The sequence below is a fragment of the Amphiura filiformis genome, chromosome 3 (assembly GCF_039555335.1).
Source record: "Amphiura filiformis chromosome 3, Afil_fr2py, whole genome shotgun sequence".
Lineage (NCBI taxonomy): Eukaryota > Metazoa > Echinodermata > Ophiuroidea > Amphilepidida > Amphiuridae > Amphiura > Amphiura filiformis.
Window position 1 is genome coordinate 35,116,142 of NC_092630.1, and position 24,821 is coordinate 35,140,962.

The window sequence follows — 24,821 nt, forward strand, 5'->3', positions numbered from 1 at the left end:
TCGGGCCCTCATGATCCGATTCCAACCAAATTTGGACTGTGGATGTTTTTCATCATGTTCTACTGAAATATGGTCATGAAAATGCTGAAATGCTAAAAAGAAAATTTTATGACGTCACACTTCGGTACTCTATTCAATTCCAAAAAATTCTCTGTAGCGAAGTTACTTTTGGCCAGTGTGTGTATATGTAGTAAAATTATACGATTTTAATATATTTATTTTACCTAATTATTGTAAGTTATGTTTGTCTCAAAAATAAACTGTAAAAGTAGTAAAATTACAGAAATGGTGATAGTTAACTCAAATGTTTAAATACCTACTAATATCAATAAAAACGCATACAGAAATCGATGTTCATATTGATAAATCAACCATATATTTTATTTACATTTAAGCACATAAAAACAATGCCAAACATTTTCGACAGAGGTCATAACGTTAAATGTTCACTGATTTTGTAATGTTGTGTACGCCCTATGGACCAGATGTAAAAAACATGCTGTTTCTAATTCTGTTACTCTAAAATGTGAGAAAATAAAAGCTAATTTCTGCAGTATCGTGGCACATCAGATAAACATTACAAATCCTTTAAACATCATTATATATTTCATTATAGGGCTCTCAAGACTGGTGCTTCTCGAATAACTATTCAAAACCAACAAAATGTCTACAATGTTGTACATAGTTTTCACCACTATGACGACGCACTTGAAGTATGCCGTCTTTTGTTCAGAATTGTCTTAACATTCAAAATTACATGTAGGAGAAGCAAATATTCTTATATATTCCAATAAAAAATAATAAGAAAAAAACAGAGAACTGATGAAGCCTTTATATGGATAGTCATTAGTCGGTCTGTAATATATAGTCAAAGTATTATGTCTTCAATAAAGAGGTGCCTGGACGCCCACGCTGGTTTTTTTTTGTGGTTTTCTTTTACGAAGACAATTAAAACTTATTTATAATCATGCCAAATACATCACGATAGTGTTGGTTTATTCTGTTAGGAATGCGATAACTTAGTCATTTACATGTCATTAACAGGGTATTTACTTGAATGGAAAACTTGGGAAAATTTATTTGTTTGTTCCACCAAAAATAAAGCGCTTAGTGAACAAATTGTTGCTATTGCTATCATTGGCTATCGAATTATCCCACCAAAGTTACTCTGCTACAAATGGTAGTTCGTTGCCACTGTTGGTCGTCAGCTTTGTCTTTTGCAAAGATTATTGGTCAAATACTGAAATATAATGAACTACAGAAGCCTATAAGAGAATACGGCCGGTACTATGCCGGTAAGGCGACGAAAAAAAGAAATCCTGTTCCACGGGCGGAAGGACCCTTCAAGTACGGTCGGTCGGTCGGCTTTTTGGTGTGTTTTTTTGTTTGTTTTTTTTTGTTGTTGTTTTTGAAAATGACCCAAAAAAAGTCACCAAAACTGTAAATAATTGAAGAAAATACAAAAAACAAATTTGTTCCTGAAATTTTCGAAATTTGGGTCGGCATTCATTTGTACAGGAAAAACTTTTCTCCCAATTTGTTCAAAATCTGGGTCGGTCGGGCCAGTAGAACAGGGTTTTCTTTTTTTGTCGCCTAACGATAAAAACCGATAATTTCATGACTGCAATGGATGGCAGAAATTACCATCATCTACAGTTATGCGTTAAGTCAGCAAGTGGTTTACTATTATAATATACGTGTCATAAGTTCACAAGTGGATTCGTCCAGTCAATTATTCTGAAAAGTCAAAAGGTCTGTTATTCCCAAAGTTCTTGATTACTTATTGGAATATCGAACAATTATGATGATTCGCAATTACGAATTCTTGAGGAATACATGGTATATCATAATCAGTTACCACACGGTATTAAATAAAAGGCACTAAATGTAATGCCCACGTGACCCATGGGCGCCGCCATACCAAGACCACCAAGTGATCAGTAGATGTGCTACAATGCTAAGAGATAGGAATTTTTCAGACAAATATCATCAAAATTGCTGAAAATTTAATGTGCAACTTAATTAAAAATTGGGAGATTCTGTTTTTTTAGTATGTTTTCAAGAACTAAATTTTGAAAGTTTTGGTCGACGGAAAAAAAAGTTATCGACGGAAACTCTTACAATAATACTACAAAGTTGCAAAAAAATGACAAATTTGCTAGAAAATCTGGACATGTATCCCGCGTTTCCAATTGAAATACACAGGAAGACCCCCGCTGTGCCAAAGGTCACTTTTCCAGATATACTGTCTAGACGCTGTAATGTCTGCGCCCATGTGGTCACGTGGGCATTAAATTAAGTGTCTTTATTTAAATGCCCTAAGACGACTGATAATTCTGAGTCTTCGAGTTGAGAGAGAGAACCTTGTCAATAACATCAAATCCCGACTCTTCTCCAAGAACTCATAAGGTAGCCATGATCGTTGCTTAAAATGTTGCAGAGAACTGATGTAGTACTATTTCAAGGGTCAGCAAATACCTGCAACCAAGTCTGGCTGTCTGCGCAATTCTGAAGACAAAAAATGGGTACTTTGTGAAATTCTGTTAATCATTTGGGTCAGTCAACTGAACGATATAGACTGTCATCTGCAGTATGTCATGTCTTCTTGAATTTGTTTGTATAGCAACATGATTGGGGTTATTTTTGATTACATAATTTTGTAAATTCTTACTATATCTTAAAACGGTCTCACTTGTCTGATACGTCTGGTTCTTGTTACGTTACGTGGATGATGGATTGCGGCGCCAAAGAGTAGAGACAACAACCCAGTCATTCATTCAGTCATTCATTCATTCCGTCAGTCAGTTAGTCAGTCAGTCAGTCAGTCAGTCAGTCAGTCAGTCAGTCAGTCAGTCCCTCAGTCAGTCAGTCAGTCAGTTAGACAGTTAGTGACTTTGTCAATGTTATTGCCTAAAACCATGAAACTGAATCTTTTCAGAGACATTTTCATACTCGAAATGTTCAGCCTAGTCTTAGGTCAATTGTAGTTTTTATACGTTATAATAATGTATTGCACTCCCCAAATCAGATACTAATCATCAACCTCTAATAGTTTAAGTAAATTTATGTTTTGAACAGAATCATTTCAAAGAAAAAAATAGTGTTCAATTTTGCATTTTGAGTGTCAGTTCCCAGATGCACAGCACCACATCATCACCCAGTTCCCAGATGCACAGCACAGCACAGCATTACCTCTTGGACACAGGGTTACACCTTACTCTTCAATCGTACATTGACTTAGTAAAATACATAAAATATTTAAAATACTGGTATTCAAGTCGCAAGGGATAAAATGGGTGATATTTTGGTAGTATACAATCCAAAATACGGTAAGCACCAGATGATGCTCAAAAAGTACAATTTACAATGATATCAAAACATCGTTGTGTCCTTTATAGTTCAACATAAAATAAACAATAAAGAACCAAAAAAGGTTATCAAGATTCAAATTTCCATCTGCACTCATCGGATTATTTTTCTAGATCATTTCGGAACTAACTTGTTCCTTCCTCGGCGTATAGTGGAGTGTGAGATGTCGAGATCAGTGTTTCCAGATATCAATCACTGAAAGGCGCTATGAACGAGGCACAACAAGCAAATAATATCCTTCTACTAGAGTTGCCAATTTAGTGTCTCTGATCTCAGTATGGTATAGAAGAACATCTAAAAAACTGATCCCAGCATCTACACGCCTCTAGTACTACCCACTGAGGAAGGAACCAGATGAAAGTTTAAATCTAATCTTTCTACTTTTTATACTTGCACCTATGAACTTACAAAATAACAAACCACAAGACATAAACACGCTCAAATCGAAATCTCGATTCTTTCATTGTTTCCACATGAACATCAGGACTGCTAAGATAAATGTTGACAATAAGCGATGTCGACATTACAAGTTGAAGATACATTGTGGGACTGTTGTAGCAAAATATGGTACATCTGAACTATCAGAAAAATTGTTTTTGTGTGCTCACAAAATACTGTTTAAAAATGATTTACTACAAATTTAAAAAAAATGTAATCTCATAATTCATTATATATTTCGAATGATAACAATTAACATTATTACAATAATACATGAATTACTACTGATAAAAGCAATTTTCCCGTTAGGTCATAGTTCAAACTATCCCACAATACATTTCAAAATGTAATGCCAACATCGCTGATTGTTAGCATCAGCACCTCAAGGAAGATTGATTTAGAGTTGAGCGTCTTATGATTAAAATTATAATTGGGCCAAATATGTTTCATAGACTTTACTACACACAACTAGCAATTGGAATAAAAGGTTTAAGCTGAAAACATATCCAACCATTTAATATAGCCATTAGTATAGATGTTGCAGACGTATATACTCATATTGGTTAACTGGCTGAATAAATGTAATGTACAAGGTATTAATATATTTACAAATTGCACATTTGATTTCACTTAATGTCAATAAAAATAAATATATTTATGCTTACGGTACTTTTTAATTTACAATTTGCAATAAAATTGCTCGGTCCTTGCCAATAAGGTTTTAAAAGCAATACTTTCATAACAGAGAAAAAGACAAATATTAAGGTCAACGTAATTAATAGCATAACAATTAACGGTAAAATGATCACTCCTAAACTTTGATCCACTAGTATTATACTAAGTACAATTATGAATTGATTAACATTAAAATTAAAGAGTAAAATAAAATATCCAACTCAAGACAAACGTCCATCACTCGCGAGTATTCATATGGCTTCTGGTGAAAATATAAACAGAATTTGGCCAACATTGAAGTACATGTAAAGTACATGTGTAGAACAAAATATAGAACAAATAAAAGGCGTAATTTCTAATTTCACGATGGATTCATTTTTGTATGATGATTGGGATGACTTTACGAACTTAGAAAGAACATACAGCTAATGGAGTCAATTATGAAAATATATGAGTTTCATTCTCTATTTTTGTGCTCAGATGCATTAAGAACAAAATGTTTTAAAAATTCGACCCCTTGACGTTTCAATGAAGCTTAAAGATTTGAATACTATTTGGCGAAATACGCTGGACCTATTGAATAGGTTAATGTTTCGGGTTAGTACATTGTGACATAAACTGGCGGTGCATGTCAACAATATATCAGTAAGAAAAACTCTTGTATGTGAGCAACAATGCTATTTTGGAACTGTACAGTACAGCATGTTAATTTCAGAAGCTTTAAATTCTTTCGATTCAAGCATATAGCCTTTGGTATATACAAACGACCAGTTATTTAGTCATTTCGATTTTCATGGTTAAAAAACATAATGACCCTTATACCACTTGTTAAATATTGCACCGTACATTATAATAAATTAGTTATGAGTTGCAATGTCATTCCCCTGCCGTATATTCCATTTCATCAGCCATCGTATGGTATCCATCATCTTGTATACTGTTATAGGTTAACGTACTCTGTTGCTGTATCTTGTGTGTTGTATATGATACTGGCAGTCGCTCTTCCATTAGAATAGACTGTTGACAAAAAACAAAAACAATTTTAAACAGAAATTAGTGAAGAATCAGAAATAATTAAACATAACGCGTCAGTTACTTTATTATATTGAATTATTGGATGGTAAGACGACGAAAATCTACGGGCCCGACCAACCCGGATTTTACAATGATTGGGAAACAAATTTTTCCTGTATAAATGAATGAAGACCCAAATGTCGAAAATATCAGGAGCAAATTTTTCTTTTGGTATTTCCCCAAACTACAAAATATTTACAGATTTTGGTGATTTTTGAAGTCATTTGCAAAAAAAAAAAAAAAAAAGAAAGAAAGAAAGAAAGTCAGACGGACCAATCCTACTTCAAAGGTCTGTCTGCCCGTAGAACAGGATTTTTCATCGCCTAATAATCATTTAGATTATTATGAATCAAATGATGATCGAATTATTGATGATCAATAACTCGAATTCTTGATAATAATATTATTTCCGTTGTGTGCCACATTACCAAACCCTTTCTGAATAAATAAAAACATCTGATATGTTCCCTTAAAATATCACTACGATCTGCGATGTACTTTTTCTTGTGAACCTGTTTTATTTTGGGGAAATTAAATTTGTGTTGTCAAGAAACTGAATAACAACTAATCAGTTTCTGTATCAGGGTGAATTTGGATCTTGTTTTGTATTCATCATCTAATTGTCTTTGTATTTTGTTTGCCCTTGGGCGATACAACATCATGTATACATACCATTTTATCTTCTCGTGCTGGTGGGTCCCTGAGAAAGTAGCATAAAGGTGCGTATGCGAATCCCATCAAAGCCACGATTCTCAGAAACCTGTATAGGGAAATTAGATAAAGCATAAAATATACAGGAAGGCAATGTATGTCGAATTCATGACAAGAAAGTGACTATGATTACTGTGTATAAATTAAGTTTGTGAAATTCGTTTTGCCAGTGAATCTAATAACTATGCTCACGTGATTAAAGTGAGTGTGGATGTTGAATTAATGTCACTTATGTCAAGCAAAAAAGCAGTGTCTTTTGAGAATATCACCCCCTTTTCGGCCAAATCGTGCATGGCTATATATCACATGGTCCGTATCCACAAAACAATTTAGACCAGGTCCAGACCCCGGGTCCAGACGTGGTCTAACTATGGAGATTAGTCCTACGCAGAAAAACTTTTCGGTATTTACATAAATTATTCTCTATGCTTATAGATGCTGTTAAGGGCAAATACATGTAGCTTAATATTAGTTGGCTGCAGTTTAACTTTTGGACTTTGCTAGTAGGAGCAATTTAAAGAGGAAAAGAAAGCAGTAAAAGGATCCCTCCCTAATTCTAACCTCTCTGGTTAGACCGGGTTTTATGTTAGACCTGGTCCAACTTATTTTGTGCATACGGACCATTTAGCCTAACAGTTGGTGTGGTCACCTCGGTGCGGTGACAAATAGTAAACCTTGGTGAAAGTGCAAAGTTTGTGCGGCAGAGGTAACGTAAAAATATGAAATTATATGCACTCACCATGGAAAGCCTATTACATGTACTAGCTCACCACTCAACGAAGGACCTGTAAAGGGTAGATATCATAAAATAATTAGTTTTACTTGGTATAATACTGTTTAACGATTATATATAATGATATTTTTAACTTATTAAAGTAATAAAACATATCACGCACGTATTCAGAATACATATTTATAAATATATAGTCGAAGGTATAGCTGTTATAAGGTGTTATAATGTAAACATGCAGATGAAAGTTTCTTTTTTGACATGTCGTCCAGGTTTTGTGAAAACTGGTCACGGCTGTGAAACGTAAAAAGATTGATAAACTTACCTATGGCAAAACCTACACAAAAGGCTACATCGGCGATGGCGTAAACACTGCCATAAACAGACACATGCCTAATATCCACCAAATAACCCATGATTGGCATCATCGTGGCATCGACCATACCTGCAAAACCAAGCAGATCAGTATTCTGTTCTTATTGATATTATTCATTAATCTTCCCAAATGATAATGTGGTTTACGAGAGCTTGAGCAAGTTATTCATTGGTAGATCAGTAGCACAGTCCCCTGCACTTCGGATTCACCAATATTTGATTCACCGATTTAAAACAGGTTGTATAACATAATTGGTTACGTTTCTAAGAAGGTTTAAACTCGTCAGTTATATTTATCCTTGCTGTTCAATAGGATAATTTTGGATTATTCTGAAATATACATTTTGTTAATTGGACTTTTCTTTCTTATTTGACGAACATGAGAACATTGAGCAAGATTTGACCAAGATATACGCCTCCAAACTCTCAAACCCCAAAATGAAAAGTTGCAATTTTAACGATTCAATTGTGCCTGTTACACCGTGTGCTTTATTGATTGGCCTGTGGTGCTTGTGTGCAATATAACGATGCGTTCCCATTGAAAATCGTTGAAAATGCAACCTTTTATTTTGGGGTTTGAGGCTTTGGAGGCGAATATATTGGTCAATTCTTGTTCGTTTTTCACTAACAGGGTGTCAAATGAGAAAGCAAAGTCCAATTAACAAAATGTATATTTCAGAATAATCCAAAATTATCAAGTTATTGAACAGCAAGGATGAATATAACTGACGAGTTTCTTGTTGTGCCTGGTGTATATACTTTGTCATACATAGTGCCTGGGCTTAAAATCATCTGCTGATGTCTATTGAATAAACCAGTTGTTACTTCTTTTGTCAAATGTAAGTTTAAGGCTATGTGACATATTTTCTTCCATCACAAAACTTCAACACTGTGTTGTTACTGCTGAAACACTCAGAAAGGTTCTAGGGATTGACTTGCATTATTAATACAAACTGGAATATTTCTCGGTATCGGAAGAAATGTGTGTCACTGCGTAAGAAGATTTGCCGGTTGGTAGAAAGCCAGACTAATTAATGGGTTGGTAGGAAGCCTATAATATGCTTTACTTTGTTTGAATGTGCACGTGGATGTCCTATCTGCAAAAGCAAATTTGATAGGCTTCTTCGTACGTTAAATTTCCTGCTCCACCCATTTGATTCTCGCGACTGATATTCAACCAAATAATTATTACTTTCCATTTTTGTATATCATTATGGTACAATATTGACACAGCGTTCAATTACATATATTTGTATTAATATCTTGCTGGATGAAAAAACATAGGACAGGGGAGAAAGCCTCGTTCGGTAAGATATAACAAATAATATACTTGTAAAGGGGGCATATATTGTGATGTAAAATCAACAATAGTGAAATAGTATTACTCTTAGCAGCTAAGGTAATATCAATGTTGTGATTCAAAATCTTTTCAAACATCTTTTGAAAGAAAGAATGGCTCTCAAACAAAGTGGAGAGAATTCTAAAGGGCAAAATTGTAAAGCCAATGTAAAGCTAATGTATACAGATGCTTTTGAGTCATTTTCAACTTTAATTTCCCGTTATTTACAACATTATTCACTTTCAAAGCGTTTTGTAAAGCTTTTTCGTGTATAAAATGTATATTTTATGACAAGATTGGTGGCGCTATTTTTTAGTTACTGCAAATTACTCTTTCAAGCTTTAATACAAATAATTCCTATTATTTTTGGATGAAATATGTTTATAAAACTTCTTTGTTACTTGTTTCACATATTCCATCTGTTTTAATGGCAGTATTGATTACCTACCTCTTGCAAATTACGAAATATGATTTAGGGTAAATAGCGCCACCTATAGTTTGTATTTGCTTAATAATGAAGCCAATTCTATATACATCAAACAACCGTGATATATTGACCCTGTGCTCCTGATACTATTCTAACGGGGCTCATAAGGAAAACGCGATCAAATTTTAGTCGAATTTGCTTTGACTCGATAGTTTGATAAAACGACGCTTTAACTGAATTTGCTTAGCCCGGTGTGGGTTATATTTTGCTAACTTACCTACGGCAAATCCTAACATGAAATTTGGTGCAATGAGATGAGGTACAGACTTCGCCAATGGTATCTGTGAAAGTGAAAGTAAAGACAATCAACGATGATCATTAGGCCAATAATACGTTTGCATTTGTAATTTTGTAAAATTTATTATCCGAAGATGTCCGGGTACTGTAAGTTCACATTGCAGTTAAAGGTGTATGTCATATTTTCAAATTAACAATGAAATTTGACAGTACACCCACCCCTACATTACACAACACATCCCGAAAACAGCCCCCACACACCCACAAAGAAACAACAAATACATGTTTATACAAATGTGGCAATTAGGCCTTTAATGGAAATGGTATATGTTTAACAAGGAAACGGAAAGCGTCCGTTGACTCTCAATACTTAAAGCCATATTATTACTTTTCTGTAAAAATAGATTAGTATTTATTTTCCATAAAATGTTAGCTTTTACTGCCAGATATGTCCCCTTTAATTTTGAGCCGAACAAGTGAGGTAAAGCATAGAAAATTGGAATTTACTACTAACGCCCATGCATGTTACTCCCGCGGTTTAATACGGTACGATCCTCGGGGTGTGTGTATGTGTATCCCGCACGCAGTGTACGTACTGTGCATACGTGTTCGACTAATATTTTCATCGAAATAATAAAACGCCGGTTCCATTGTTTTATTCAAAATCTCGGATTTTGACAAAACTACAGCACCTTAAAGTCATAATGTACGATCTTATAATATGAATTTGGTTAATTTTTTCAAACCTGATTTTTTGGCATATTTGTAATGTTTACACATGTCACAACTTGCACCTAAATGGATTCAGCCAAATTTCTTGTGTTTGCAGGTAAACAGAGCAAAGTTCGACATAAAGTCATAATTTAGAATTATGATTTTATGTCCTCCCATAGAACTGCGTGTTAAACGGCCAAAATAACAAGCAGTGTTTCTTTCACTTTACCTCGTTATTTCAGCTCTAAATTAACAGAAACCATTCCCGATAAGAATTATCTATATTATTACTAGTATTATTTCAGCATTTTGAGTATATAATGACAAATTTAAAATTTGAAGGAAATCGTACATTAAGCCTTTAAGTCTTGATTTTTGCAGAGTATCTTTATTGACTAAAGTACATTACAATCGTGTAAAAACCATAATTTAATTTTTTGAGGGCGTTCTCCTCAGCAAATGTTTTAATATGACTTTAAATTTATTATGTCGCTTTTCTGAACGTTGCACAGAGTCTCCACGCTCGTACACAGAATTTTTTTTTTGAGGGGGGATGCTGATTTTGAAAAAGTGGACTTTTTTCAAGGAGGGGGGGGGGGCGATTTTGTGAAAAGTGGACCTTCTTCCCAAAATTTGAACCTTTTTTGACCAAAAAAGCGTAAAAAACCTCGCTACGCTCGTAAATTGTAATTTTTTGGACTTTTTGTATACTTTTGCAAATTTGGGGGCGGGGCTGGCACAGCCACATATTTATAATTGTATGCGCACAAATACACATACGCTGACCCCCTTTACCCCTCACACACTCCCCACACACAAACTCACACATTGTTTGAAATTCACTTTCTGGGAATGGGAACTTCGGGTCATAGGATTACTGATTTCCTAATAGCTATTTATTTCTTAAACAGGGTAGATTATCATGTCCTTATAATTGTTCGTTTATAGTTAGTTAAAATGTGACACGATCTGGTCCATGGGGGCCAAAGGCGGCAAATTTAAAACTGAGATAAAGGTAAAAATATGGAGTAAAAAACAATAAAATACATAAGAAAATAGACATCATAAAACTTCATAACTTTAGAACCAAGTATGCTAGACCTTTGGTGTTTTCAGTAAATGATAGACTATTGTATGTATAATGTAATAATCACAGTAACTCAATTGTCAAAAATGCCTCCTTTGGCCCCCATGGACCAGATCGTGTCACAAATACAATACAACTGCAAACTCACCGTTACCATCGCCACTCCGGCTAAAATCATACCACAAAGCGAACAGAGCCACCTGTGATTTAAAAATGAATTTTAATTTGTAAAAAATTATATCAAGACTAGATATATGATGAAAACCATACATATGCCATTTAGTTAATACATTAAAGTAAAAGCACGAAATAAAAAAATAAATCAACATTCAACAACATTCGCTACTTGCACGGTTCCGCCATTATGCACTATGTGCGGGGAGAGCCTCGAACTGGCAGCATACATGAATGGGAATTGAACTAGTCATAACGTTCTGTGTAAGGTTACATAATTCTTCCTTTCATGTATGCTGCCAGTTCGAGGCTCTCCCGCACATAGTGCATAATGGCGGAACCGTGCAAGTAGCGAATACCATATAAGGTTATTGCAAACTAAACTACAGCACTGCTATTACAATAATAAGGATAATAATAAATAAATTATTGCATTGTGTCAAATAACAAACAAGAGAGTGGGCGTATACTTACCTCCCAATTTTGTATCCCCACGGCCCGAAAATATTTGTACTGATTAAATAAGAAAAACTGGCTGGCAAGAAGATCGCACCTGAAACGAAGATACAAAACTATTATACCATTATTGTGTATTGGACGCTTATTTACTTTGTTACAACTTACGAAAGTGAACGAGTGCTATATTGGTTAGGACTGAAAAGAAGGTTTGATTGCCCTTACCCGACCGACTCAAAATATCGAAAAATCATGCAGTCGCTTTTTTTTTTTCAAACGTATTATAGCATTTTAACATTGATGGAGTTCTCAGCACTAAATATTGGTGAAATTTAGATCTTTAAAAAGGTGTATACCCAATTATATTCTCCTATAATAGATGTCAACAAATATGGTAGTCATGTACATTCATGTACATTCTGTTAAAATTGCCTCAGTGTTAATATTGACCAAGAATTAATAAATCCAAGTGTTTCTCATTGACCAAATGGTCCATGGGAAGCTATAGATTCCACGGAATACTTTGGGATCTTAAAAAAAGTCGAAATACAGACTCGGAATAAATTTTGAGCTGAAAGGGTAAACAGACCTTTTATTTTTGACCTAATATCCCGGGCCCACTTCTGTGCAGAACCAACAATAGAGAGTTCCCGTGTTTTCAAGCGGAACGGACTACAATAGTGTTTATAACGTGATTCGAACCGCCGTATTCCTCATTCCTTTGATTTGGTCAATGACCCTATTGGTGCTACATTCTACAAAATAACATTTGCTAATTATTGCGCGAGTGTTGGTATTCTGAAAATTGTAAACGGAGTTTAGGTTTCCCTCCAAGATGGCGGGTAACCCAAAACACGGGAACTCTCTATAGTTTGATTACGAATCCCCTAACGAGCTATGTTTAATGGGTAATATGTTTTTAATAATAGGTTCTTCTTATATGAGTTCGTAATTGGCATAAGGTATAAGGGTCCCTTCACAGTTTTGAATCATTACAACCAGTTGGAAAACAGATCGTCCATTCTGACTTAGTTGATATAAATTTATATGTATAATCGAACTCTTATCTTCAAAGCTAAAGAAAAATTACAAGCCGGGATTCCAAAATATCAATACCAGGCAAGTTCAAGCTTTTTGAATTCGTTCGTATTATATTTGCTTACCTATTTGCCATTTTGATACCGTCATGTTGTCTATCATCCATATCGGTAATGATGGTTCTAATAGTGCTATTCCCATGTTACCAAATGTGATTGCACCTATACACAAATGAAATATCACAAACGGTATTACTATCTATACCAATTCTATGAAGCGTGTTATAACAACATGCTTTACGTATTTATAAATACGCACGTGACTTACTCCGCGCTGCCATAACAGCTTGGGTTTTCCTGTACATTTGAATGCAAAGGCAGTAAACGACACCAGATTGTGCAGCAAAGTTGTCTATTTTGTTTAACTTTGTGAAATCTGTGATTTGTTATTTGGTCATATTAATAGCACAATTCGGGGAATTTTAATAATAATAAAAATAATGATAATAAGTGATTTTAGGAAGTGTTTAACATTAGGATGGATATGCTTCCGGTTCATGAGATGCAAAGAGAATATTGCGATGTTTTTGTAAACGTATTTTCATTGACCAGTGTTGACACAAATATGGCCTAAATTATATACCATATTCATTATAGATCATTTACTGCCCTCTGCATCTGATAACCAATGTTGTATACCACTTCCGAAGTATAAGATGTATTAAAAGAAAAGCGTAGTATATCAAGAGAAATTTCCCTTAAACATGATAAAATAATTTGTTAACAACATACACTCGTCGCAATAAAGATCACGCAATCGTTACTATAATCGAGTTCACAAACGACCCATAATAATTTGTGATGTAAAATCACAAACAAGATTTGTGATAAGAATGTACTGATCATCACGCAATCAACCAAACACGTAACTGAACTAGTCTTTGTCAAAGACGACTCACGATCCTTGCCGGGGGGAGCGGCGAAGACGCGACAGCTCGGGACCGGTTTTACCATGCTATACTCCTACACACGTTGGTAGCTCGCGGGTAGTAATCAGTTTCCCAGTCTGTAACACAGACTAAACTGGACTAGAGTCTATGACTTACCTGCTGCGATAAGAATGTATGGATCACGTAATAATGTACAGAGTGGTGTTCCTTCCATCTCAGCCTCCTTATTGATACCAGGACTCAAGACGAATAACTGAAGTACTAAAAAGAGGAACAGAGCATAGATTCCGATTAATAATAGTAATTATTACAAGATACTCTAGAAAGTATTGTTATTGCATCTTAAAATATACGAACTTAAAAGATCATGAAATTCATGTCTCTCTTCATTTTCAGCTATACATGAGGCTATATAAGTCTAGATATGAAACATTTATATCTTGCTTGAACTATTGAACGAACAAACAGCCAAATTTCGAGGCATAGAGCAGTACATAAATTTAACATGTCAATTTAAATTTTGATACAAGTAAAATCGAAACTGAAGACTGAATCAGTCTATTATGTAGAAACTAAATTCAAAAAATATTATCCTGTTTTGCCGAATGAAACATAGCTAAATCCTAATCCTTTAGATAGTCCTAACTGGCAATGAAAGTAAAATTTTTAACTCTTACCCTATACTTAAGATTTTGAATGCCTAGACTTGTGCAAGTACAATTTTGTGCCTAAAATTGTAAGAAAACGTGCAAAATTGCATTTTGTTTTACCATTTTCCCTCAAATTGCAAAAACTTAGCCATATTAAAGTGTTCAAAGTGTAAGTGTTGCTCTGCTGTTTTGCAGTGATATTTTGCCAAAAAAGGGAACAAGCTTAGTCTTAAGAAGACAAAGTGTTTTAAAACATGTTTTTTCTTAAAGCCATATTATAACATTTCTGTGAAAATAGATTAGTATTTATTTTCCATAAAATGTTAGCTTTTACTGTCAGATATGTCACCTTTTAATTTTGAGCCGAACATTTGAGGTAAAGCATAGAAAATTAGAATTTACTACTAGCGTCCATGCATGTTACTCCCGCGGTTGTAATACTGTACGATCCTCGGGGTGTGTGTGTGTATCCCGCACGCCGTGTACGTACTGTGCATACGTGTTCGACTGATATTTCCATCGTAATAATAAAACGCCGGTTCCATCGTTTTATTCAAAATCTCGGATTTTGACAAAACTACAGCACCTAAAGTCTTGATTTTTGCAGAATATCTTTATTGACTAAAGTACATTACAATCGTGTAAAAACCAGAATTTAAATTTTTTGAGGGCGTTCTCCACAGCAAATGTTATAATATGGCTTTAAGATATACAATTGTTTGTTTAGCTACATATGTAAGATTAGATTCTATTTCATTAAAAATATGCTAGAACCCTATAGTATTGATTCTTGCTCATAAAATGAAATGCTTTATAATAAATTCTAATAACCAACCATACTTGATCAATTTTCTGATTAAAAACACTTCTTGTTTTACTCACATCCATCAGCCAGAGCTAGTGCTGCAAGCGCATAGAATGCCGATTCTTTACCACAAAAGTCATACATTATGCCGCCAAAGGGGGGTCCAACTGCAACAGGATAAAACAAGTGCAAACTTGGTTAAGATAAAAGTCAAGTGTTTGCCTATAGACGAATCCAACGAGCCAAGTGATTGTCAGAATTTAGTCGGCCATGACTGGGTCCCCGGCGCACCAAACTGGTGTTGTGACTGCCCAATTAGGTGGATCAAAGCCGCTTAAAAATCAATGTTATGTTGTATTGTGTTGTAAACTTCCATCATTCTATATTGTCTACGTGTAACACGGATGATGATGATTGCAGTTTAAAATCCCCACAAAGGACGCATCATTTCATATTTTAGGTGTTATATTATACCCGACGGGGACCCAGCTATGGCTGCCATTGAGGTGTATGAATGCGTGAAATTGGATTCGTCTATACATGTATAAAGAGAGGGTCACGCTACATGACTTAAATGAGTTTTAAGAAATATATATAAACATTGCGGGAAACCCCGGGATTCACACACATATTGTATACTGCTAATCCCAAACTGATACATGTATGTTGCAATCTGAATGAATAATAGCAAAAAAAAAAAAAAAAAAAAAAGGAAAAGAAGGTTACAAGTTGCAAGAACTGGTACGGTCTCCCTTAAATGATATATACACCAAACGCGTGGAATCAAATCACGCTTAACGTGGGTGCGAAGCGATCGATGACAACTCTTGTTTCAGGCCAATAACATAGTCAACATCCAATTGACAAATTCCGGGTAGTATAGTTATTATTCAGTTACATCCTATTTCGTTGTTTTTTATTACTCAAGTCAGACATCAAATTGTAGCTGACATGATTTGTCATTGTTTTTAGAAATTGTGTAAAATATAGTAGAACTATTTCAAATGCAATAACACGCGGCAGTAGGATGTGTTGACTGTGTGGGTGGGTTAGTAGTTGTAGTAGGAGCATACCTGCCAACATTGTAAAAATAAAAGTCTGTACAGGGTGCGCGCGACCCGGGGCGCGCGAAGCACGCGCTCACCCGTAACGGCGAATACTTGTCAACCCTTGGAACTAAGGTCGGTGTCTAATTAGAGTGAAGCGAGAAGCGAAACAAAACTTTGGAAAAAAGAAGCTATAGACCCTAAATTACTTGTTATTCAAGGTTGGAAAAAAATTATTATTTTTTTTTAATTTATTTTTTTTTCTAATTTTTACAAAAAAATTTCAAAGTTTTTGGCAACTTTAGAGAACCAATTGACCTATTCTGAAGTGCTAAGATCATTCACAGGTAATTTGAAAAAAAAATTATGAAAAAATTACAGTTTGTTATCCTTAATATGTAAACCATTAACTAGTTTTTACCTCTTCATGTATCACATATTATAGATGCATTGGTTTTCCATGCATTTACAATATGTGCTACATGAAGAGGTAAATATTGGCTAATGGTTTGCATATTAAAAATAACAAACTGTAATTTTTTTGTAATTTTTTTCCAATCTTTTTTTAAATTAACTGTGAATGATCCTTATGATCCTAGCACTTCAGAATAGGTACAGTGGTTCTCCAAAGTCGCCAAAAACTTAAATCGGAACGGTTGGCAGGCATGTAGGAGGGGTGGGTGTGGGGTATTTGGATGATCTGTGTATAATGTGTAGCAATACAGTATAGGGACACAATTCGGCAGGTACCGTATTATTAGTAGGATGCTCACTTGCTGTAGTTTTCAAATTCCATGAATTCTGTATAACTTACTTAGTACTCCAAAGGCCAGCCCTGCTAATGCTATCCCCATTGCCGTCCCACGTTCCTCGTTTCCTGAGTATCTCTGTGCCAACATACCCATTCCTAAGAGCCAGTGAAAAAAAGTATATATAAAAGAAAAAAACCATTAATATCTTTTTTAATATCCTCAAGATCATAAATCATTTGTGTGAATGTCCTTAATTAACGCCGGTGTAATTAATATTACTTTGGTTGCTCTCTACATGTTTTTTAAACTTTTTTTCTGTTATACATATTTCCTTTCAAAGAGATGCCGCTGTCTTCAATGTTACTGGAATAGGCATGTTAATTTTCATTATTAAAGTATGACAAACCTTAAATATCCATACCACAGAGAAGGGTAAAACATTGTACACTGTGATGCTATTCAAATAAATATCTCTAGACTATAGTATTTGCCAATTACAACATTATGCCTTATATGATTATAATGCCTTATAAATTAATTATCAAACCCAAATCACATTGTTTTATTTAAAACAAACTCATATTGACAATAAAAACGAACTAATACAACCGTCTCTCAACACGCGATGTTCAAAATTCCCGGGTGCCGAAATTGCCCAGTACAAAGACGTCCTTGTAAGAAGGCTGACCACAATTGAGCACAAGTAACCATGACGTCATTGCACTAGACAATTTCAGCGCGCGAATTTTTAATATCGCGTGTTGAAAGCCGGCTGTTTTTATGGTCACTATGAGTTTGTTTTAAATAAAACCTCGTGATTCGTGCTTGATAATTGTTTTTCTAACATATATTGGCATAATGTTGTGATTGCCGGAGTCTTCATCCTTTAAACATTATTGGTAGGATTTGGTAGTAACTCGCAATTATTTCAGAAATAGTTTCAAAATTGAGATTAATGACCCACAAAAACATGAATCCTTTTCTTTGTTATGGTGACATGCTTACCAGCGACAGAGGAACACGACGATCCCACTCCTTGAATGGATCTCGCCACTAATAATACTACGTAGGTCTCGCCAAATGCAAACACTGAAAAGACAAACAGTAACAAACATATGACAATTTGTTTAACATTATTTAAAATATACGTCGATTTTATCAGAAGGACATTCCTCGCATTCGGGTATTCGGAATACAATTCGAATGCCTGATGTGCTCTCGAGTCCCATAAAAAATACTGTTCAAACGTTGCTATAAGTTCCCTTAATAAGTAGTTCGGGTTTTTTTTCATGGGCACTTCCACTATGTTCACATATGGAAAGTGAAAACACATCTTGCAACTACAAGCTACGAGCACCTGATGTGGTGTTTTGACAATCAAAGTATTTCTTAGAAATTATTACTACACATTTGGGAGTGAAAAGGTGCAAAAAATATGAAATTTTACGAGTTCAAAACAAACAAACAAACAAAAAAGAACAGCGACCAGAGTTTTATTGTCTTTTGGGTCGGACGAACACACATTTTTATTGGCCTTACGGTACAAGTGCCTTAAAGAAAAAATGTGTAAAATTGACCCTGTGCAATACGACGTCACTCTTGAAGCTTCCTGGCAGAGCCATCCTCCGTAGCATTGTTTGCAGCTATTAATCAATTGAGTTGGACTGTCGCGCTAATTAAAGACGAGTTAAATGATTAATTAGTTCCTAGTAGAGAAAATATTTATGGCTTTCTATTTTTGACCTAGACACCCACGGTATACTCTTAATTATTACATCATGGTCAAACATGACGTAGCTCTACTATAGTTGACAAGCCTATAACATAATAGGCCTAATTGGATGACGTCCAATGCCCTTTAAGCGTTTCCCCCGGATATTTCCCAAACTTTTATGTTATTGTTTGGAATATAATAATAGACTCATCAGTGAGTGAATTATATACACTCAGAACGCTGGTCACTTGCTGACTATTGTTATGCAAGGCTCACTTAGTCAATAATGACGCAATGCACCGATTGAATTCGGTGTTGAAATACACGCATTGTGATCTACACCTTTTTAATTTAAAATAAATTTTCGTGGCCAAATAAAAGCAAAACCATAACGGTTGATACTACTTTTTATTTTAAATCCATGGTGTTACCCGGGGGTGTTACACTTAGGTGTGAAATTTAGCCGTCTAGTGTAAGATTCTCGATTTTGACAAGCCTGAACTTCGCACATGAGCTTTTGGGGGGTCAACGTTATTTCGGATCACAATGTTTGTCTTAAATTCAGAGTTACTTAAGCCGGTAGCAATAATGATACACATCTTCATAATGCCAAGGATTAAAAAAAAAATCCAAGAAAGTTGTATTTTTGAGCGACACTTTACAGATTTCAAAATGGCCACCATTATTAACATATATTTTGACTTGTACTTCTTGACATTTTGTAAGGTACAGCGTACTTGCAAGTTCTGCATAATTGTTTCCAATATTGATTGCAAGACTGAGACATGAAAATGAAGTAAACCATTAAGAACTGAAACTTATTAGCTTGACTGGAACACACCATTATAGGTACTCTCTCCACCTTTACCCTCCTCACTTGTTTCTGGCTCAGTCAGTGTGTTGTAACAGTCTTCGCTAGCTATAAACATTACACTTACACAGAGCAGTACATTGTAAGTTATTACTCTTGCAGGTACAGCACATTTATAGAACACGTGGTTTTTGCACAGTTACATCTAATAAGTTCTGAGACTGATTCCGGTGCACACTTCACATTATGTTAACACCGTCATTAATTTAGATCTTTGCACCATCCGAGTTTGCAAGGATCATAAATAACTGGGTGAAGATGAGCAAGGTAGATATGCTGTAAAATAGCACCGGGCGTTGGAGGAAGCTTGTCAATACCCTGCGTAACCTCTTCAACAGCAGAGAAACAGCAGTGGTGGCTGATACATCTTTGGTACTGAGAAGCACCAAATATGTAGCAGCCTCTACTGCTGTGTGGTGGAAAAGGTTCAAAAGCTTTTAAAGGAAGTGTCCGGCAATCACAACATTATGTCTTATATGTTAGAAAAATAATTATCAAGCACGAATCACATGGTTTTATTTAAAACAAAGTCATATTAACCATAAAAACGAATAAAAACAGCCATCTCTCAACACGCGATATTCAAAATTCCCGCGCCGAAATTGTCTAGAGCAATGACGTCCTAATAATTCAATGAAGCCTGACGACAAATGAGCACAAATAACCATGACGTCACTGCTCTAGAAAATTTCAGCGCGGGAATTTTGAATATCGCGTGTTGAGAGATGGCTGTTTTTATTCGTTTTTATGGTTAATATGACATTGTTTGAAATAAAACCATATGATTCGTGCTTGATAATTATTTTTCTAACATATAAGACATAATGTTGTGATTGCCGGACACTTCCTTTAAGCTTTTGAACCTTTTCCACCACACAGCAGTAGAGGCTGCTACATATTTGGTGCTTCTACCTACACAGGTTATTCACAAGCTTCTTCCAAACGCTTGGTGGCATTTTACAGCATATTCACCGTGCTCATCTTCAAGCCAGCATATGGGCACGGGATGACGCTTTGTGCCCAGTTATTTATGATCCTTGTACACTTTAACATGTTCAATGGTGCAAAGATGAATCTAAATTAATGCCAGTGTTAACATCTGTGGAGTATGCACCTGAACCAGTCGCAGAACTTATTGGATGTAATCATTGGTAACTGTGCAAAATCATGTGTTCTACAATACACTGCACCTGCAATAGTAATAACTGAACTGTATAGTGCAATGTTCGTAAAATAAGGACTCTTGCAACACACTGACTTCGCTAGAAACAAGCATTAACATGATTAAGATGAAGAGAGTAACTATAACGGTGTGTTTACAGTCAAGCTATAGTTCAAGTGTTAGCTCTTAATGGTTTACTTAAAATTCATGTCTCAGTCTTGCAATATTATAGAAACAATTATTTAGAACCTGCAATTATGCATGCTTTACAAAATGTCAAGAAGTATAAGCCAAAATATGTTGATAATAGTAGCGTTCTGAGTATATAACTTTTTAATATTAGGCTTTGACATGCTGTTGGTCATCAATATACATACCTAACGTTGAAGCAAACATGATAGCAAACCCGGTGAACATTGGTAGACTGTAGCCAAATCTGCAGAAAATTAATATGAATGAAAATACATTTCCAAACTAATCATTATGATCAAGAATGTAATCCATCTCTAAAATTGCACAAGATAAGGAATAGGTTTGAAAAGACCGATATCCTTCGCATTTTAGCTGATCTCATCAGCAAACCATTCTAATTCCGTCTTAAAGATGTACAATTTAGGCAAACACAGCAATATCTAAGACTAACAAAGCAAACTATCGAGCGACTAATCAGTTAGCACTAACCAACTCTGTAATCCTGTCTTTTGCCTATAACCCCTTTGACAACCAATTCTTAACTTCTTTTATCATATCAATTTGTAAGTGGTCTTTAGCAAAGTCAGTTTAGGCAAAAACAGCAATATCTAAGACTAACAAAGCAAACTATCGAGCTACTAATCAGTTAGCACCAACCAACTCTGCAATCCTGTCTTTTGCCTATAACCCCTTTGACAACCAATTCTTAACTTCTTTTATCATATCAATTTGTAAGTGGTCTTTAGCAAAGTCAGTTTAGGCAAAAACAGCAATATCTAAGACTAACAAAGCAAACTATCGAGCTACTAATCAGTTAGCACTAACCAACTCTGTAATCCTGTCTTTTGCCTATAACCCCTTTGACAACCAATTCTTAGCTTCGTTTATCATATCAATTTGTAAGTGGTCTTTACCAAAGTCATAGTTCATTGAATTTATAACCGTATGACAAAACAAGCAAAAATATGAACTTTTTGCACAAGATTTGCAATTTAAAGAAAATTGGCCATTGCTCATTGAAATGAAGCTAGTATGTGGGCAATATAAGTGTGCTCTTTCATTTAATGACATAAAATTTGAAAAATAATGTAAGGAACACTTGAGGTTTTAACTTTTAAAAGTTTCACATTCGCGTTGCTATAAACATTGAATTGCGTCATCTGTTGACGGAGTGAAAAAAAAGTGTTTTTATAGTGGGAAGTGTTAGCTTTCGTTTGATATAAAAACTTTGATAATTGGATGAAGGGAACATTCGGGGTTACAAAAACAAATCACAGATGCCGTATTTCCACTAGTCACCAGCTAGATCTCACATAGCTCTTATGATGCTATACACTCAACCGTTAAGTATAAACACAGACCGTGTAGAGGCTAGCTCGCTGTTCTTTGAAAAATCTGTGTACTCGGGTGTATCAAGGTGAACACTGTGAGTAAATGCATTTATAAGAGAATCCTTTTGTAGCCAAACCTTTTCATATGAAAGTTGAAAGGGCGTGCTTGCCTCACCATTATTTAAATGACTTTCTTTTGGTTGAATTTCTACCACATAATACACCTGATCAGTGGCGTAGCCAGGAGTCTTTCAGAGGGGGGATGTGGAAAAGGCAACTTTCCTGGGCAACTTTGAAGTTGGGGACAAATAATGGGCTAAAAGTACACAAAAGTATTAAAACCTTAATAGTAGCAGGGCGGCCATACCACAGGAAGGCAAGAGGGAGGAATACTTCTCACATGGGCAGCTGCCACCATTTACCACCCCATTGCTACACCACTGCCCCTAATGGCTTGAGATTGACTTCAAATTCCAAGCGTTATTTTCTTAAAGCTTACCTGTTTGTTAATGGACCAACAATTGGATTTGCTAAAAGCTGAAAAAATGCTTTGGATGCAAATAAGAGTCCAATCTTAACATTATCTTCTTGTTTTTGGAATTCACTTTTCGGTGAACCGGCACCCGTCGTGGGCGGTACTATTTCTGTTGTGTTCGTAGTTTCGTTGAAACATATGGCATATATTGGCATTGATGTGCTATTTACATGTACTAATGTACAATTGTCATTCAAATCATGTGCAGGTGGTTCTTTGTTACTGTTGTCCATTGCAATAATATAATCAGGTACTATAGGAACTGTATAAAAGAAAAGCGAAAAAAGGAAAAAAGGAAGACATGAATGAATTATAGATATGGGAAAGACATTGTACAGAAATAGGCATCCCGTTATTCCTTACACGTGAAACAAAATCAAGATAAAAGTATTTGCTTCTAGCAGTATGCTTCGACTATATTTATAAATACGTTTTTATAAAATAATACGCACGTGACTTCCGCGCTGCCATAACAGCTTATAGAGAGAAGGTCTCGGAGTGACCTTCTGCATAGCGGGTGGTCTTCTTATACATTTGAATGCAAAGGCGGAACAACATGCGACTACTGTGCAGCAAAATTGTCTATTTTGTTCGACTTTGTGGTTATATTGTACAAACGTTTCCGTCGTTGCATATTTTTTTCCGTCGTCAAATACTTTTTGATAACATACAGGGTGTCCCAGAAAAAATTACCGAGTGAATAAAATTGAACGTAAGTCGAGAAATAGACATCAGAATAAGAAAATTTAAAATGTAGCGCATAGCCTATTTTATTGTGCATCACATACAAAAATTTGATTTGATTCGGTTGTCTGGTTGCGAAGAAATTAACGATTAGTCCACATTATCTATTTTATAATCCGACGGTGTTATGTTATTCATGCTTTCACGTGAAGATGAATAACAGTTTGATTTCTGCAATTGGAAGCTTTCCCACTTTAATTCTTTAGGTTGTGCAAATATGTTATATTTTAACTTTCCAAAGAACATTTGACCCAAGACTGACAGTGATCAAGTGCTTAAAGATTTATGTGTGATTTTTGATACCATGCAACATTAATGTTGAAGTTTTAAACGATTTAAACTTTGCATTACAATTTCTTGGAAATATTCCAACAACATTAATGTGTGTGAGAATCTTTTTAAGCCAGCTGAAATTCTCTGTACAGGCCCATTCCATGTCAACTCAGGGATGTGCACCGCAGCACCTCTTCAATTTTTCTTTTTCTGTGTGGTGGTAGATATTGATGAGAAAGTAAAATCCTGAAAATTTGAGCTTCATACTCCATTTCGTTTTCCCGTGGCATCAATTTGAAATTTACATGCAAAATCAAAAATGTGTACAACGCTATGGAGATAGGCAAACCATAACTGTATAAAGAGAACCCATCAAACTTTGAAAAAGCCAATGTATCTCAGAATGTTGTCCAAGAATTCAAATCTCTATCAGAAAACTTGTAACTCCTTTGAAGATATAGGGGCAAATTGTCTGACATTGGTTTTCAGGGGTGTAAAAATGTAAAAAAAGTGGTTTTCCATGGGTAATATCTCAGCTAAATGTATTCTAATATGCTCAATATTGGATAAGAGTAATGTCCTACCAAAGGGCTCTGACTGGCAAAGAAATTGACGCTGAAATTATTTTTACTTTCGAGTTCTGAGTTCCCCCCCAAAGTTGGTCCCCCTGGACGAAGTTGCATTTTGAGGGCCCATATTTTTAAAGTAAAGGAGTTACAAGTTTTCTGATAGCAGATTTGAATTCTACACCAAAAGTACCCCAGGATACATACTTTTCAAAGTTTTAAAGGGTTCCTTTATACATTTATGGACCTCCAAACGTCGTCTTTCGCGTTGCGACACATTTTTTACGCTGACCCCCCTGAATTTCAAATTGATGCCACGGGAAAACG

General features: G+C 35.2%; 1 protein-coding gene across 2 annotated transcripts in view; it reads right to left on the bottom strand.

The window, feature by feature from the left end:
• Positions 1 to 353: 353 nt before the first annotated feature.
• LOC140148423 (synaptic vesicular amine transporter-like) overlaps positions 354 to 24,821 on the bottom strand; it is a 44,912-nt gene continuing 20,444 nt past the window's right edge. For both annotated transcript variants that reach the window (XM_072170358.1, XM_072170357.1), the window contains exons 3-16: positions 22,876 to 23,173; positions 21,231 to 21,289; positions 18,112 to 18,195; positions 17,169 to 17,261; positions 15,386 to 15,475; positions 14,010 to 14,114; positions 13,030 to 13,125; positions 11,885 to 11,963; positions 11,385 to 11,436; positions 9,416 to 9,479; positions 7,323 to 7,442; positions 7,007 to 7,052; positions 6,229 to 6,316; positions 354 to 5,499 (exon numbers count right to left, since the gene is read on the bottom strand). In XM_072170358.1, the coding sequence (XP_072026459.1) occupies positions 5,359 to 5,499; positions 6,229 to 6,316; positions 7,007 to 7,052; positions 7,323 to 7,442; positions 9,416 to 9,479; positions 11,385 to 11,436; positions 11,885 to 11,963; positions 13,030 to 13,125; positions 14,010 to 14,114; positions 15,386 to 15,475; positions 17,169 to 17,261; positions 18,112 to 18,195; positions 21,231 to 21,289; positions 22,876 to 23,173 (1,415 nt within the window). In that variant the 3' untranslated portion in view covers positions 354 to 5,358. The remainder of the gene's footprint in view (positions 5,500 to 6,228; positions 6,317 to 7,006; positions 7,053 to 7,322; positions 7,443 to 9,415; positions 9,480 to 11,384; positions 11,437 to 11,884; positions 11,964 to 13,029; positions 13,126 to 14,009; positions 14,115 to 15,385; positions 15,476 to 17,168; positions 17,262 to 18,111; positions 18,196 to 21,230; positions 21,290 to 22,875; positions 23,174 to 24,821) is intronic.